Source organism: Triticum aestivum, chromosome 3B, assembly GCF_018294505.1.
Source record: "Triticum aestivum cultivar Chinese Spring chromosome 3B, IWGSC CS RefSeq v2.1, whole genome shotgun sequence".
Taxonomy (NCBI): Eukaryota; Viridiplantae; Streptophyta; class Magnoliopsida; order Poales; family Poaceae; genus Triticum; species Triticum aestivum.
The window spans coordinates 19,078,958-19,095,909 of record NC_057801.1 but is presented as its reverse complement, the minus strand read 5'-3'; the positions used below and the strand labels follow the sequence as shown (position 1 = coordinate 19,095,909).

General features: G+C 48.3%; 1 protein-coding gene across 1 annotated transcript; it reads right to left on the bottom strand.

Moving 5' to 3' along the window:
* Window positions 1-6,500: 6,500 nt before the first annotated feature.
* LOC123068300 (G-type lectin S-receptor-like serine/threonine-protein kinase SD2-5) lies at window positions 6,501-16,258 on the bottom strand. Its single transcript, XM_044490853.1, has 2 exons — window positions 16,005-16,258; window positions 6,501-8,166 (listed from the first exon to the last, which is right to left on the bottom strand). Exon 2 carries the CDS (start codon window positions 8,062-8,064, stop codon window positions 6,637-6,639), a length of 1,428 nt encoding a protein of 475 aa, XP_044346788.1. The 5' UTR covers window positions 8,065-8,166; window positions 16,005-16,258; the 3' UTR covers window positions 6,501-6,636.
* Window positions 16,259-16,952: the final 694 nt, after the last annotated feature.

Here is a 16,952-nt window from a genome sequence, read left to right as displayed (position 1 = left end):
CAAAGATCCCTGTCCTTGTGTGACTCAGGAAAGTTTCCAAAAAAAAATTTGTTTTTACAATCAAAAGAGCTAAGAAAGAGCCTACTCTCTCTATCTCTTCTTTTCTATCTGTTCGTTAGCCACTAATCAGTTTTCCCAAGCTTAGGTTGTTCTATCTTTGCCCTCTTTGATTTACTGCCTTACTAGAACTGTAATGATGCGTTGGAGGATGAGATTCACGCTTTGATGCAAGGTATGGCACTAGCGAAACAACACTCTGAAGGCCCCATCATTGTGCAGCCCGATTCCTCGACAACATTGGCTTCTCTCCAAGGCGATAATCTGGATCGCGCTGCGTATGGTCATCTAGTTGCTGAGATAAAGTTTTTGATGATTGATAGGGAGTTTATTCCCCAGAAAATTTCCCATGAACAAAATAGGTTAGCAGATCGTTTGGCTAGTTATAGTCGATATGAATATACTATTGCTGTATGGCTACACCGTGGGCCTCCGTGTATTGAGGCACTACTGCCACTGGACTATAACTCTATCATATGGAATAAAACTTTTATTTGCCCCGCAAAAAAAAAACAAGTACAATGGTGACTTACACTTTGACGTTCGAAATGAATCGACCTTTTGTAGCTGATTTTTTTCTTGCGCACTACAAAACCTCCAAATCAAAAGATTGCAAGGAAAGGCACAACTGCATATGCCTGTACTCACAAACTACGGTCCAAACTATGGTTATTGAGCAATAATCGCCTCGGCTCCGGTGGCCCTAGGGCCATGGAGGCGCGGTGGATCCCGGTCCTTGCCGGTAGGAGGGCTCCATTTTAAAATATTTTTCTAAGTTTTGTTAGGGTTTGTGTCTGGCTCAGGAAGGCGAGATGGCGATAGCTCCTTGAAGATGGAATAAGGTTCTCCCCGCCTAGCCGCGGTCCTGATGGTGCATCTAACAATGTCAGATGGCATGTGGAGGTGTGTGTGGATTCAGCAGGTGCTTGTCTTTCGTGGATCTACTCGGATCCGATTTTCGTTCGTCTACGTTCGTATGTCTTCAGGTTGGATTCTTTCGATCTACGTGTTTCTTCATCGGTGATGGTTTATGTTCTGGTGCGCTGGTCCTATGGGCCCTAGTACGGCGACTTCCCGACTGTGTACTACAACAAGTTTTGCTCGGCTCCAATGTGTGAGGGGCGATGAACGCGGCACGACTCGCTTCAGTGCTTGTAGCCGTCAGTGGGCGGTCTACGGGTTTGGATGTAATTTTTATTATTTCTGATGTTTGCCGTACTGCCATGATTGAAAATAAATAGATTGGAAGTTTTGTCGAAAAAAAAGTTAAGCAATAATCAGAAGACTGAAACATGTGCAAGCAAGCAATATGTTGGAAACGTGGATGGCCCAATACCAGTTTGGTCGGTCAGGGCCCAACCAATACTACGACTACGAATCCACCCATGCAGTCTCCCCGCTTGCTAGGTCTTGCGGCGCCGCCGCATCCAACCCAGCGAGGGTGCGGGTGCCACTGGAGTGCCCATCCGCCGCAGCCCGTGCCGAAGTGCATCCACGGATCCACGCCAGTTAGTGAAGGAAATATGCCCTAGAGTCAATAATAAAGTTATTATTTATTTCCTTATATTATGATAAATGTTTATTATTCATGCTAGAATTGTATTAACCGGAAACATGATACATGTGTGAATAGATAGACAAACTGAGTGTCACTAGTATACCTCTACTTGACTAGCTCGTTTATCAAAGATGATTATGTTTCCTAGCCACGGACAAAAGAGTTGTCATTTGATTAACGGGATCACATCATTGAGAGAATGATGTGATTGACTTGACCCATTCTGTTAGCTTAGCACTTGATCGTTTAGTATGTTGCTACTGCTTTCTTCATGACTTATACATCTTCCTGTGACTATGAGATTATGCAACTCCCGTTAACCGGAGGAACACTTTGCGTGCTACCAAACGTTACAACGTAACTGGGTGATTATAAAGGTGCTCTACAGGTGTCTCCGAAGGTACTTGTTGGGTTGGCGTATTTCGAGATTAGGATTTGTCACTCCGATTGTCGGAGAGGTATCTCTGGGCCCTCTCGGTAATGCACATCACTATAAGCCTTGCAAGCAATGTGACTAATGAGTTAGTTGCGAGATAATGTATTACATAACGAGTAAAGAGACTTGCCGGTAACGAGGTTGAACTAGGTATTGAGATACCGGCGATCGAATCTCGGGCAGGTAACATACCGATGACAAAGGGAACAACGTATGTCGTTATGCGGTTTGACCGATAAAGATCTTCGTAGAATATGTGGCAGCCAATATGAGCATCCAGGTTCCGCTATTGGTTATTGACCGGAAACGTGTTTCGGTCATGTCTACATTGTTCTCGAACCCGTAGGGTCCGCACGCTTAAAGTTAGATGATAGTTATATTATGAGTTTATATGTTTTGATGTACTGAAGGTAGTTCGGAGTCCCCGATGTGATCACGGACATAACGAGGAGCCTCGAAATGATCCAGACATGAAGATTGGTATATTAGGCGACTATATTCGGACACCGGAATAGTTTCGGGGGTTATCGGATATGTACCGGAGTACCGGGGGGTTACCGGAACCCCCCGGGGGGTTAATGGGCCACTTGGGCCCAAACTGGAGAAGAGAAGGGGCGGCCAAGGCAGGCCGCGCGCCCCCTCCCCCTCTAGTCCGAAATTCTAATCCCGAGCAATGCTGCAACAGGTCAAAGGAAGAAGTCAAACCTGAAGAAGTGCAGGGAAGAATTACAGCTGCGTGTGTCCGGCTGGTTCAGGGGACGTGCAGGGCAGCCGTGGCCATGCGGGTGTCGAGGCAGGCGATCTTGCGGATGGATGCCACGCTGCGAGGGCAGGTTCCTGGGCGCCCGCTACGTCGATGACGGATTCCACGCTGCGAGCGACAACGATTGGCGATGGCGATCGTGCAGGTAGGCGACGGTGTTGGTGGGCGGCGTTTGGTGCGGTTGTGACACAAGGCAGACAAACGTCGAGGTCAAGGGCGAGGGAGCATATTTGATTGAGTTTCCTTAGTTTGCGATCTGATTGTGTGATTGTAGCTAGGGAAATATGGGAGGGAGTAGATTTGATTGTGTTTTCTTAGTTTGCGATCTGATTGCGTGATTGTAGGGAAACACGGGACTGGTAGTTGGAATACTCCTCTGCTGGTGGTGGAGTACGGTTAGTCATTAGAAATTGCTAAGTACATACCATCCTGCTATTAGATAAATGATGACCGTTAGATTAAGATTTGTGGACTAATCGTGTGGTTCTGACTGAGTTGTGCGGTGTTGTGGGGGCTAATTGTCGGGTGCGTGTAAGAATGTTCTTGTTCGATTGTTTAATAGTAGTGGAGATAGAGTCACGGGCCAGGTGCTGTGATTGCTGCTCTGCTTCCCGAAAGGATTAATGCCATCCGCGCTTAAACCAAACCAACGTTCCTTGGGTCACGTGCAAACTCAGCCCAGTACTCTCTCTCGATTTTTCTCCACTGCGACCCGTCAGCGGGTGCTCTCAACTTCCCATCTTTCTTACGGTCCTCACTGTGCCATCGCATCAACTTGGCATGCTCTTTGTTTCTGAACAGTCATTTCAACCGTGGTATTATAGGAGCATACCACATCACCTTCGCAGGAACCCTCTTCCTGCGGGGCTCGCCGTCAACATCACCAGGATCATCTCGTCTGATCTTATACCACAATGCACCGCATACCGAGCATGCGTTCAAATCCTTGTACGCACCGTGGTAGAGGATGAAGTCATTAGGGCATGCATGTATCTTCTGCACCTCCAATCCTAGAGGGCATACGACCTTCTTTGCTGCGTACGTACTGTCGGGCAATTCGTTATCCTTTGGAAGCTTTTTCTTCAATATTTTCAGTAGCTTCTCAAATCCTTTGTCAGGCACAACATTCTCTGCCTTCCACTGCAGCAATTCCAGTACAGTACCCAACTTTGTGTTGCCATCTTCGCAATTGGGGTACAACCCTTTTTTGTGATCGTCTAACATGCGATCGAACTTCAGCTTCTCCTTTTGACTTTCGCATTGCGTCTTTGCATCGACAATGACCCGGCGGAGATCATCATCATCGGGCACATCGTCTGGTTCCTCTTGATCTTCAGTTGCTTCCCCCGTTGCAGCATCATCAGGCACATCGTCTGGTTCCTCTTGATCTTTAGCAGCTCCCCCGTTGTAGCATCACAGTATTCAGGGGGCACATAGTTGTCATCGTCCTCTTCTTCTTTGCCATCTTCCATCATAACCCCTATTTCTCCGTGCCTCGTCCAAACATTATAGTGTGGCATGAAACCTTGTAAAGCAGGTGGGTGTGAAGGATTTTCCTGTCAGAGTAAGACTTCGTATTCCCACATTTAGGGCATGGACAACACATAAAACCATTCTGCTTGTTTGCCTCAGCCACTTCGAGAAAATTATGCACGCCCTTAATGTATTCGGAGGTGTGTCTGTCACCATACATCCATTGCCGGTTCATCTGTGTGCATTATATATAATTATGTGTGTCAAAAGTAAGAAAATCAGACAAGTATCTATCTAGAGTAAGAAAATAGACAAGTCTCTATCTAAAGTAAGAAAATCAGAAAGAAGATAAGAACAAGAGACTTACCACGGTGGTGCCGGCGACGAGATCGGCGTGGGCGATCAACGGCGGTGAGAACGGGGACGGGGCGTGACGGACTGCTAAATCTAGACAAATCTCGGAAAAAAATGGAGCTCCGAGGTCGAGCTTCGAGAGGAGAAAGCTTAACTAGTGTGGCTCGGGCATTTCATCGAACACCTCATGTGCATAGGAGGTGAGCTAGAGCATCCAAATGCCCTCCCCTCACCAACCAGAAAAAACAGAGTGCTCTGATGCAGCAATGGGTATATATAGGCAACTTATTTGTCCCGGTTCGTGGCATGAACCGGGACTAAATCCCCCCCTTCTATACCGGTTCATGGCACGAACCGGTACCAATGGCTGTGGGCCAGGAGCATGGACCATTGGTCCCGGTTCGTGCCTAGAACCGGGACAAATGGCTCCAGACGAACCGGGACCAATGCCCACGAGGCCCCGGCCGGCCCCCTGGGCTCATGACCGGGTCTAATGCCCCCCATTGGTCCCGGTTCGTGAAGAACCGGGACTAATGGGCTGGCCAAGCCCAAACCAAAGCCCTGTTTTCTACTAGTGTACTGAAAAAGGCTTTTGTCTCGCTTAATATATAAAGCAAACCACCAAGTCACAACATCCGACAAGACTGCACGACAGACACACATACACGAAGTAACACAAACACACATGTTCAAAAAGGATTCTGCTGAGGGCACAGCTCAATTAGCCATAAATAGAACACAAATGGCGAAGCAACGGCCACCAAGTAGCTAATCCGGCTCTGGAGGTGGTGGTGGAGGAAGCGGCGGCGCCAAACGGAGAGTCATCGCGTGAAGGTCGGCGATAAGGGTGTTGATGGTGTACGTCTCGGTCCTGCGGGCGGCTAAGCAGCCGCCAAAACTACAATGACTAGAAAAATACGAGGGTTAGTTGATCTAAAAACAGACCCACTTTACATGGAAAAACTGAACATTCTAATGAAAAATTCAGTCCAGCCGCTGTAGAACAACAAGGTTTGCACTGTAGAACTATTTTTAAGGTAAAACTGGGCCTCGGATTGTAATAATTCGAGAACATACAACAGACATGCCATTTGCTTTACATAAGAAAATCTCTCTTGTCCTGCTCACAATCTAATTGACTACTTTTTGTGTCAGGATTGTCTCATTTCACCTGGGGCCTGATACATGTGAGGACAGAGGTGGAACTCAGGTGGTCCCCTGGCGATCGACGAACAGCTTACCAAGGAAATTCAGCTAATCCACTGCACCGTGGAGCAACACGAGTGGTATGAAGCAATTTCTGACTGGTTCTATTAATATTCAAATTCTCGTGAAACTGATGCCATGTACCCTGGTAAATAGGGGGCATTCTCATGGTCGTAGTAGGCTAGTAGCAGAGATCGATGAGCAGCAAAGTGATACCATGTTTGACTGCCACATGTACAAACTTGAGACACGGACAACTATCCAAACGTATGATGATATAGTACACTTCATTAGTATCAAAATGCTAAATGATTCGAAAATCAAATGCCTTAACGGTACACGTTACTAAGAACAGCACAACCTATTATGAAATGAAAAAACACTGGAAATTTGGAGAACTTAAAAGCACTTGTAATTTTTGACAGGTCGGTACTTCCAAATATCATTGATTCTGTGATTTCTCTGCTTTGTTGGAGCCTAGGAGCATTTCGGAACATGCTGTTAATTTCAACTCCAATGACTAGAAAAACTACCTGCATTAGTTGATCTGAAAACAGGCTTGCATTACATGAACAAATTGAACATTCTAATGAATAAATTCAGTCCAACTACTGTAGAACAAGAAGGTTTGCAATATTGAAATACTTTGCAGGTAAAATTAACTCAAGACAAGGGGCTTCAGATTATAGTAATTTGAGAAGATACAATAGATTTGTCATTTGCTTTACATAAGAATATCCCATGTCTTGCTCGTAATCTAATTGTCTATCTTGTCAAGATTTTCTCATTTCACCTAGGACCTGATACATGTGAAGCTAGATATGGAACCGATAAGCCCACATTTCCAGCAGCGCCGAAATACACTTGACTTGTTGCAACGAAGTTATGATCAATGTTGCTCTCTGCATTCATGGCACCTTTCAAGACCTTGACTACCTCAGACATTTTAGGCCTTCTTTTGTAGTCAATCTGCAAACACCACATTGCGAGGTTCATCATCCCAATTACATCCTGCTTATGTGCTAGCATATCGTTACTCTTATTGTCAATCAATTCTACCAACCGATTAGTCTTCACCTTTTCCTCCAATTGGGTGATGAGATGGATGCTCTCTTCGGATCGAGAATTGTCGAGGTTCTTTCTTCCGCTGATGACTTCCATGACCACAACACCAAAGCTATAGACATCGACCTTTTCCGTGATCTGTGATGTCAACCATTCAGGAGCTAAATATCCAGGTGTGCCTCTCATTCTGGTAAACACTTGACTCATATCCCTGTCAATGAGCTTGCATAGTCCAAAATCAGAAAGTTTAGCATTGAAGTCATCATCTAAGAGGATGTTTTGTGGTTTGACATCCAAATGGGCAATCTTTTTCATGCACTCCTCATGAAGATAAGCGAGACCCTTAGCTATGTTAGTGATAATCTTGCACCGTGTGCTCCAATGTAGAGGAGGTGAATCATTGTCATGTCGACAATAGATCCATCTGTCCAAGGATCCTTTTGGCATGTACTCATACACCAAGAGCCTATGTGATTTCTCTGCACAAAAACCAATCAATCTCACAAGATTAATATGATGAATGCTGCCAATTGTCTCAACCTCTGCAGAAAATTCCCTTGTGCCCTGACCCGCTCGATCCAAACGTTTTACTGCAATCCTTTCATCACCAAATTGACCCTTGAAAACAGACCCAAATCCTCCTTCCCCGAGCTTGTCTGCGAATTGCTCGGTTGCTGCATTTAGCTGTTGAAATGTGAACCTCATTGGTGTTCCTTTTAGCTCCCCAAACTCTTCCTCCTCCTCCATCTCATGATGCCACTGTGTTCTTCGTTTACTTATAAAGCAGGTGATGAGGAACAAGATGGTAAGCAAGATGAAGCACCCTACAGGAGCTAAAATTGCAACAACTCTTCTTACAGAGGAGGATTTCACTTCCATGCTTGTTGACCCAATAGGTGCAGGCAGATCACTTGGGGTCATAGGTGTTAACTTCGGTGGGGGTGCAGGCTGAGCACTTGGGGGCGGAGGTGTTACCTTGGCAGGGGGTGCAAACATGGGCCTTTCCGCTGTAGGCGATATTGTTTGATTGATCCTGGTAGCATTGCTCCTGCCAATGACAATGGAGTCCAAGGATGTACTGTCCACGGTGGTGGTGACAGGGAGGAGGAGAGGCAGGAGGCGGAGAGCCAAAGAGGCACTCACCACAGCCATTTCTTCCTTTGTTACGATTTCTGGTTGCACCCGTTAACTTGAATCAGAGTCTCAATTGCAAACTTGTGATAGGGCTGCTGAAATAGTAGATAGGGACAGGATCTGTGTGTTGAATCATTCAAAGGTCAGCATGAAACAGCCCAGTATGCTCTATAGTCACATTAAACTCAAAACACGTAAAGTATTTCTGAACGTAGGTAATATTTCTGTACGTTTTCAAGAAAGAAAAAATAAATTGCAACCGTATAATGCATTGTTTGACGATTTTGACTGTAAGAAATATGCAAACACGACACAAAAATGCGATCAGATCTAGCATATGTGTAATCAACTTATCATATAAAGCATGCTTTTTGGCAAAGTATCATCCTGGGGGAGTAGACATTTTTTCCCTGTGTTTCTCAGAGCCTGTGAACTAGAAAGGTTGGCAGCGCCGTTGGTGTTGTTGGGTTTTCGTACTAATTTTTTACTTCCCTCTATTTCAAAATATAATGTGTATTGGTTTTTGAGAAGTCAAATCTCTTTACCTTTGACCAATTTTTTAAGAAATATATCACTATCCGTGATATCAAATCGGATCATTACATTCATCAAGAAATAGATCTTGATATTTGTTTATTTAGTATTATGGATGTTCATATTTTTGGCTCTGAACTTGGTCAAACTTAAGGACATTTGACTTTTTAAAAGACTAATACAATTTATATTTTAGAACTAAGGAGTATTTGGTTAGTTAGTGGTGATTTGATGGAGTGTGTTTTTTATTTATAAGGCGATATTTGGTGGGCCTTTCACGGTTTGATTATGTTTTATGCGCTAATCAATCCATACGTATGTGCGGACATTTTCTGCGTCAGTGGCTGCATGTACCGTATTGGTGCTACAATATCACACGTTGCCACTTCTTTTTTTTAGGTGGAGTGTTCGTGGGATTGATATGTTTTTATAGGCCAGTTGCTGCCGACTGTTACTTGTTTGAAAAATAAAATCTCTTTAAGTTTGACCAAATTTGGTGAGAAATATATCACTATCCATGATATCAAATCGGTATCATTAGATTCATCATAAAATATATTTTTATATTTAATTTATTTAGTATTGTGAATGTTGGTATTTTTGGCTCTGAAATTTGTCAAACTTGAAGAAATTTGACATTTTAAAAAACTAATGCACCTTATATTTTGGGATTGAGGGAGTATTTGGTTTGACAAATGGGATATGATGGAGTGTCGTTTTTTCTATAATACAGAATTTTGGTGGGCATTTCATGGTGTGATTATGTGTTATTTAGTAATCAACCCATACTTATTTGTGGATATTTTCTGCGTCGGTGGTTGCATGTACTATATTGATGCTGCAGTATCACATGTTGGCACTTCTTTTTTCTAGATGGTGAGAGTGCGAGGGATTGATGTCTTTATAGGCTTGATTTGAAAAATCATTGACCCGATCAAAATCGTGAACCAAATCCAAAATTAAACGCCTCAATCGAATGGATAAACTCCAATATTAGGAAGCATGGTGGATAGTGCTTATTTCAAACTCTTTTAAGCTACCTAACAGAACAATACCTAGACGCCTCCTCCTCCCAACCCTAGCCACCCCTCCTCCAGACCCCCTCCCTTCCTCCCTCCCTCGTTGCCGCCTGAGGCATCCGCCGGGCAAGCCCGGGGCAGCAAGGATGGTTGCGGCGGGGCCTCGGTTGCCCTGCTCCTGTGGGGGAACCCCGGATCTGGAGCGGCGACTCCATTAGGAAGGCACGGTCGGCTAACAGTCGTGCGGGTAGTGGATCCGGTGTCTCGCGCGCGGGGGCGGAGGGATCCAGTGGTCGTTGGCGGCCGGTGGCGGCTTCTGCGGCAGTCGGTGTGCCTGATCTGGCGCCTCCCTCCCTCCCCTGTTCGGCGTGCGGGCCAGCCTGGTCAGTTCGCGCTTCCTCTTGGTCATCAATTCTGTACAGGAGGTGTTGCTGGTGGTGAAGATCTAGTTCGGTGTAAATTCCTGGCCGACCATGACCGATTGCGCAGACGGTGACGCCTGAGGGCGCCGTTTCCCTCCTTGGAGGCGTCGGTATGGACTGATCTCCTCACTTCACCTTCCCCTAGGTCTCCCGGGCGAAAGCCCTAACTCTGTTGGACGGCGGCGGTGCTCACGGCGCCGTTTCCTTCTTGAAGGCGCCGCTTTGGGAACCTTGGGGTTGGGTGGCTCTTGTGGTTGGTGGGCGACGGCGGTGTTGCGGCCCTTTCCTAGCATGGATTTACGTCCGTTGCTTGGAGATGGACTCGCGTAGGTGGAGGTCGTCGGCTGGCGTCATGGTGGCGTCAATGGTGGAGGACCTGCCAAGGCTCGCGTAGGTGGAGGTCATCGTTTGGCGTCGTGGTGGCATCGATGGCGGAGGACCTGCCAAGGTTGTCACCTCAATCTGCTCTGAAGATGGACCAGTGGAAGATGGCGGCGACGACGCATGTGAGTGCGTCAAACCGGTTTGAGCCCCGGACCCGGCAGATGGCTCGGTCGGGGCCCCGGGCTTTTGATGTTAGGCTTAGGTGAGAGGTATGGGTATGTGGCCCAGCTTGCACCCCTTCATCATTTGGATAGGAGTAGTGGCAGATGCTGCCATGATGGCGAATTCAGGCATATTGTTGTTATACTTTGTAAGGTCCTCAAGAATAATCAATAAAATGGCCGTATGAATCTCCCAGATGCAGAGGCCAGGGGTCATCCTCCTTTTCGAAAAAAAAGAAGCATGGTGAATTAAAAGCATTGAATGAGGGAGCTCCTTGAGAAATTGTTTGCCCTGTCAAAATCAGGCGAACCAAGTTCAGATTGAAGAGCTCAATTGACTATGAGGCCTTAAACATTAGATAGCATAGTGTATTAATAGATATGTATACTGTTCCTTGTTAATGTATCTCAACTCTTTAGTTACGAAATGAGTTTTGTGTCCATTTCGAAAAAAAAAGCTTACTTCTAGACTTCTAATATAGTTATGCCATATAACATAGTGGTAGACTTGGTAGTTTTGCCCGGATTGCACATCTTTGTTCATTACCTATCTGCCGCATGGTTTGTGGCAACACTTAGATCCGGAATCTTGAGTTAGCAGTGATGTAGAGTGAACATCACTTTGCAACAAATACCTTTGGGTTGTGGGCATGCTGAACGGTTGGTAGCTGCTGGAGGCCTTGTTAACTGCCAAGGCGGTGGAACAGTGACGGCAGTAAACAAAGGCTACCGGAACCTAACCCTCCTCTGGCGCTCCCGCGGGACAAATAGTACACGGCAGGTGTACGTGGTCTTGTAGGATTCCTAGTCCAACTAGGATTAGTTTTCCTGACCGACCTGGTCATGTAGCTAGCTAGTCTAGACTAGTAGATATACATGTACCTGGCCCTTGTAATCTAACACATTGTAAAAAGCAATAAAGAAAGACAAGGCTCGAGACGAGCCTTTTGGCTATCAATCGATCTAGCGTCCGGTGCGTATGTGAGTTCCAGCCCAAAGCAAAGGGTTTTGTGTACGTGCTTGGATAATCGATCGAGGGCGCAAGCTATAAGGTGTTGTACGTGCGCGTCTCACCGTATAGCGCTAGCTTTGTATTGCTTCGGCCACTTGGGGCAGAAACCAAGACTGTCAGCAAACTTCGTTAGTTCATCGTCGTTCGTCGTTGGTCATATCTCTGTCGTCGGAAGTACTTGGCGTGGGGACTGGGCCTGCAAGAGGAGGCTTCTCACCGCCGCCGGCCCTCGCCCCCTCTCCTCCTCCTCTTCCCTCGATGTCGCCCGGGCGCGCCGGCGGGCGAAGCCTGCCTAGCGTGGGCGGCGGCGGGGAGCCTTCTCCTCCTCGCCTGGTGAGGTCGACGCGGGTCGATCTGGCTCGGCCAGGGCACGGCGCTGTGCGGGGCGCGGCGGCGGCAGGCGGCGGCGCTGAATGTCGTGGCGGTGGCGTGGAGGACTGCGTGCGGGCAGTCTCGAGCGGCTGCGCGCTGTGGTGGTCGGCGGCGGGTGGATGCGTGCTGGCCAGATCTGGCGCTGGGATCCCGGCTGGCAGCGCGGGACGGGGTCAGCGGCCCGCGGGCGGCCGCCCTGCCGTGGTTGGTGGTGGCGGCGGCGCCGTGGTGGTGGTGGTGGTGGTTCGTGCTGGTGGTGGCGTTGGCGGCGGTGTGGGCTTCGGCCGACCTTGCGTGCGGCGGCCGTTGGCGGCGAGGGTGGTGGCGCTGGCTCGGCACTGCCCCTCGGGGTCCCAACATGGATGTGGGCTGCCACGGCGTGGTGGTGGCCCATGGCGGTGGTCTGGGTCGTTTCACGGCGGCGGCTGGACCTCTTCGGCGTCTGCCTGTCGGTGAGCGTCCTTGTTGACCTTCGATTCCTCTCCCCGTCGTTCGAGCGCTACCTTGATCGGAGGGTTGGCCCTCTCCCAACGGCGTCCATCGCCGTCTCGCGCCCGACTATAGGTCAGAGCTCGTCCCGCGCCCGGCAACTGGACCGGTCTCATCTCGCGCCCCACAGCTGGACCAAACTGATCTCGCGCCCGGCAGCAAGACCTGACTTGTCTCGCGCCCGGCGGCAGGACCGAGCTCGTCTCGCGCCCGGCGGCAGGACGGGTCGATGGTAGCCAGTTTTGGCCGACCTATTGGGTGTCAACGTTGGGGACAGCTCAGGGGTGCAAAAGGCGGTTCCTTTTCACTCGTCTCTTTGGTTGAGGTAGCGGTGGATGGCGGGTGAGGTGGCGTCAAGGTCCTGGATGCCGGGGCGGCGACCCTGGTGGTGGTGTCGTGGTGCTCCTGGGCAAACCCGTGGCTTGGTGCTGCCTGGTGGCCATGGCCGTGTAGGCGGCGTGGTAGCCAGGGTGTGGTGTTTGGTGGCGGTGAATATCGGCCGGGGTGAAAACCTGCTCTATCTTCGGACAGACCGGCGGCGGCGAAGCTCGTTCCCTTCTTGAATGCGTTGCCGCGGCTCTCTTTGCCCGTTGTGTTGCTCCGGGGGAAACTCTGATCCTTGGGTCGGGCGGTGGCGGCGCTTCGGTGTCATAACCTTCCTGAAGGCACCGCCTTGGAGCCCACGATGCGTCGTATGTAGCTTCTTCTCTTCGCGGTGGCGTGTTCACGGTTGAGATCCTCGGTGGCTCTTGTAGTGCTAGGGGTGATGTTGCTGCGCTCAGCGCCTATATATCCTGCCTTGGGTGTGTGCGTGTGTTTTGGTGGCGTGCGTTGTACCAGGTTGTTGCTGATCTTTGCTTTATATATAAAACGGGGCGAAAGCCTTTTTCGGTAAACTGCCAAGGCGGTTTTTTCGACTATAATGGGTCATCTCTTAGATTTATCTTCAATAATTAGACATTTTTAAAAACATAGTGAAACATATTGTGCTAAGAGACCATCTCTTGTTTTTTTTAAGTAAAAGAGAAGACAAGCCTTTTCTTAAGAGTTCTTTCTCCTCCACCTTATCATTTATTCTACGTGACACTCTTAAAACAGCACCGTTGTACATGTCCTAAAATAATTTTAAATACCGAATAAACCACGACAAAAAATGTGACGCCCTGGAGCGCGCACGCGCAGCAAACGTCCCCTCCGCCTCATGGACCACCCGAGGAGCTTCACCAACGACGAGCCAACGACTTTCTCCGTCGCCACCAATATTTTTAGGGAGAAGATGGCTGTGTCCGTAGTCTGGCTCGATCTCCACCATGTGAAGAAGTAGCCATGGCCGTCCACAGGTTGCACATCGCTGTATCGCAGGCTGCGCAAGCCCCCACCATGCCTGTTGCACGCGTGCAGCACGCTGCCGTCCACACTGTGCCAGTGGCTGGTAGCCGCTAGAGCTCCGGTTGTACCCATCGTTCATGTATGCCTGGGCGTAGTGCGGATCCAGGATGGGCTACAGGGCGGCAGCCTATGGTTGTTGGTGGCAGGGTGAGATCGAGGAAGAGATTTGGGGAAGGAAATCAGGGGAGCGAACTAGACCACCTAAAACGCACCCTATACCCCTATACGTCCAGGTGGACAGCTCGGTCAGTGAGTGGTCAAAAAGTTGTGACCCAACCTCTCATATTCGGATGGACTACATTATATGTCCGGGCTGACCGGCACCCCTCATATCCAATCCATATCTAGGGCAGATATGGGGAGGCTCTGATGCCCCTGGGTGCACCCCTCACGTTGGATCCGGCCAACGCTGGCCCACCATGACCCCACATATATTTGTCCCTGTCCGCATCTAGGACAAAACTCTAGCCACTCCACTCCACTTCGCCCCCAACCACCTTTTCAACGACCTTCTCCGGCATGGCGGGCGGCTGATTCGACTCTGAGATCTCCCGATCCATCGACTGGGACCGCGTCCCAAGTAGAGATGAGGAGGAGATGGCCCTCCGTATGGCTCTCTGCCGCTCTCGAGTGGAGTGCGACCGATCACGGTCGGAGTCGATCCGACAGGAATCCATTGCGTCCGCCCAAATAGCACTTGCGCATGACCGCTGCCTTGCCAGACCGGCGACCACCGGTTTGCAGCGCAACTCCGAGGTGACATCATAATACCTTCTGTTGCGCATGGTCCCTACAGTGTCGGGCTCCGAGACAGAGGCCAACACCGGCATGCGTCACGGCCCTTCCCCTGCAGACGTGTGGCGTGCCTGCCGTGAGAGGCAGAGGGCGCATGAAGCAACGATAGCCCTCGAGGCAGAGGACGCGGGAGGAGGAGTCGCGCGCCGCCCTGGACGAGGAACCACTCCGTGCCAGTATCGTCGCGAAGTGACAAAGGAGGACGGCGCGTGCCCTCGCAACAAAGAAAAATTGGGCCGTCCATGTCATGGTCAGACTGCCCCCCAAGCGAAGAAGGTGGAAGCCAGTGACAGGTCGAACCACTCCGGCGATGAGCAGACCCGACTCGATCCATTTTGCATCTTCGACTGCTACTTCCGAGACAAAGACGGCAAGGGTAAGGGCAGCTGTTGCTGAACTTTTGCCATAGCTTTAGTATGTAGAACATGCCAATATTTGATGGTTCGATGGCATATATGTGATGTAGAGCATGCCAATTTTTGGTAATCTAATGGGATGTATGATGAAATAGCCGGACGCTACGTGTGGGATCAAAATATATTTTACCTGACTTTAGTTTACTTTGCATATGATTGTATGGATTTGATGATTTGTGAAAGCGATACTCGATTGTGAAAGTGAGTATTGAGGGGTGACCGATCACTGTCCGTAGAAGCGCCTGATCGCGTCGGTAGACGTTTAGAGGGTTGGATTAGTTAGGTCCAGCTGTAGATGATGCAAAGAGCCAAAGATAGAGATGAGACGTGCGGGGAGGTGGAGACGTGCATATGCGCAGAGAAAGGAGATGAAGATGTGCGGTGATTGGGCTTGCCACGTCATCAATCCATCAATTAATGTCTTGGCCAATAAGAGGAAATCATATGGATTGTGCTTTCCGTCTTTGACGAGTGTTTTTATACAGACTCTTGGCAAGGCCTTCAGAGAAATATTTGGTATATTAGTTTTTGCCATTATTTTTCGACACCAAATGGTTATTTTTCTATATTGTTTATTATAGCTTCTAGGGATCATATGATGACACCATGCTTGTTTTATGTTTTCCAGACATTCTTTTGCATTTTAAAATTATTGAACCAATAAAATCCATGTTCGTGGTCGAGTCTTGCCCCCGTTTGTTTCGAATTGCCCTAGTTTTCTTGGATAAGGCCGACATATAGACTCAAGAAAACAAATGGTATTTTTCAAATCATTGCGGACTTTTTCATGCGCTTCAAATTCGAGTTATATTTTTAAGTGACTGGGAACACATTTAATGGCTTAAATATATCAAACGGACCTTGAAAGATGCCAAGTTTGACATGAATCATGTGACGATGTATCTTGAGTATAGAGAAAATTTCAAGGTCAGCGGATGGCCGGGGGTGGGGGTCGTAGGTGTTACCTTAGCCGGGGGTGCAGGCAGTGGACTTTCAGCTGTAGGCGATATTGTTTGATTGATCATGGCACAAATGGGCACCTTCTCGCCCTGACTGAGGTTCACACGAATGGAGGGCACCTTCTCGACCTGATCGAGCTTCACGCCACTTCCAACCGGAATAGCGGCTGGCCACACGGTGGCAACGGGGAGGAGGAGAGGCAGGAGGAAGCCGAAGAGGTACTCACCACTGCCATTTGTGTTATGATTTCTGTGCACCCGTTAACTCGAACCGGCCTCACAATTGCAAACTTGAGATAGGGCTCCTGTGGCTGTGACAAACTGACAGCTGACAGAGTGGAAGAGTGGTAGGGGATGGCAGACAGGGACATGATCTGTCTGTTGAATCATTCAACGGCCAGCATAAAACAGCCTAACATTCTTGTCGACTTGTCTGCTTGTTAGTCCCTTTCAAAATTATATATGTTCGTCTTCAAGAATAAAAACAGGAATTACATCTTTATAATGCATGGTTTGATGATTTTGGCTGTAGGAAATAGGTAAACACAATAGAAAATGCGATCAGATCTTGTGTAAGTGTCGTCGTACAAAACATGCTTTTTGACAAAATATCATCTTTGGAGAGTAGACATTTTTTCCCTTGTGTATCTTAGAGCCTTTTTTTTCCTGCTTGTTAATGTCTTTAGTTACGGAATGAGGCAACTCTTCTGTGTCCATTTCGAAAAGAAAAAATAACATACTTCTAGACTTCTAATATAATTAGACCATATAACACAGTGGTAGACTGAGTATTTAATCCCAGATTGCACATCTTTGTTCATTACCGATCTGCCGTATGCTTTGTGGCAACACTTTAGATCCGGAATCTTGAGTCAGCAGCAGTGGTGTACAGTGAATATCGCCTTGCAAGAAGTACCTTTGGGTTGGCGGCATGCTGATTGCTGAAGCTGACGG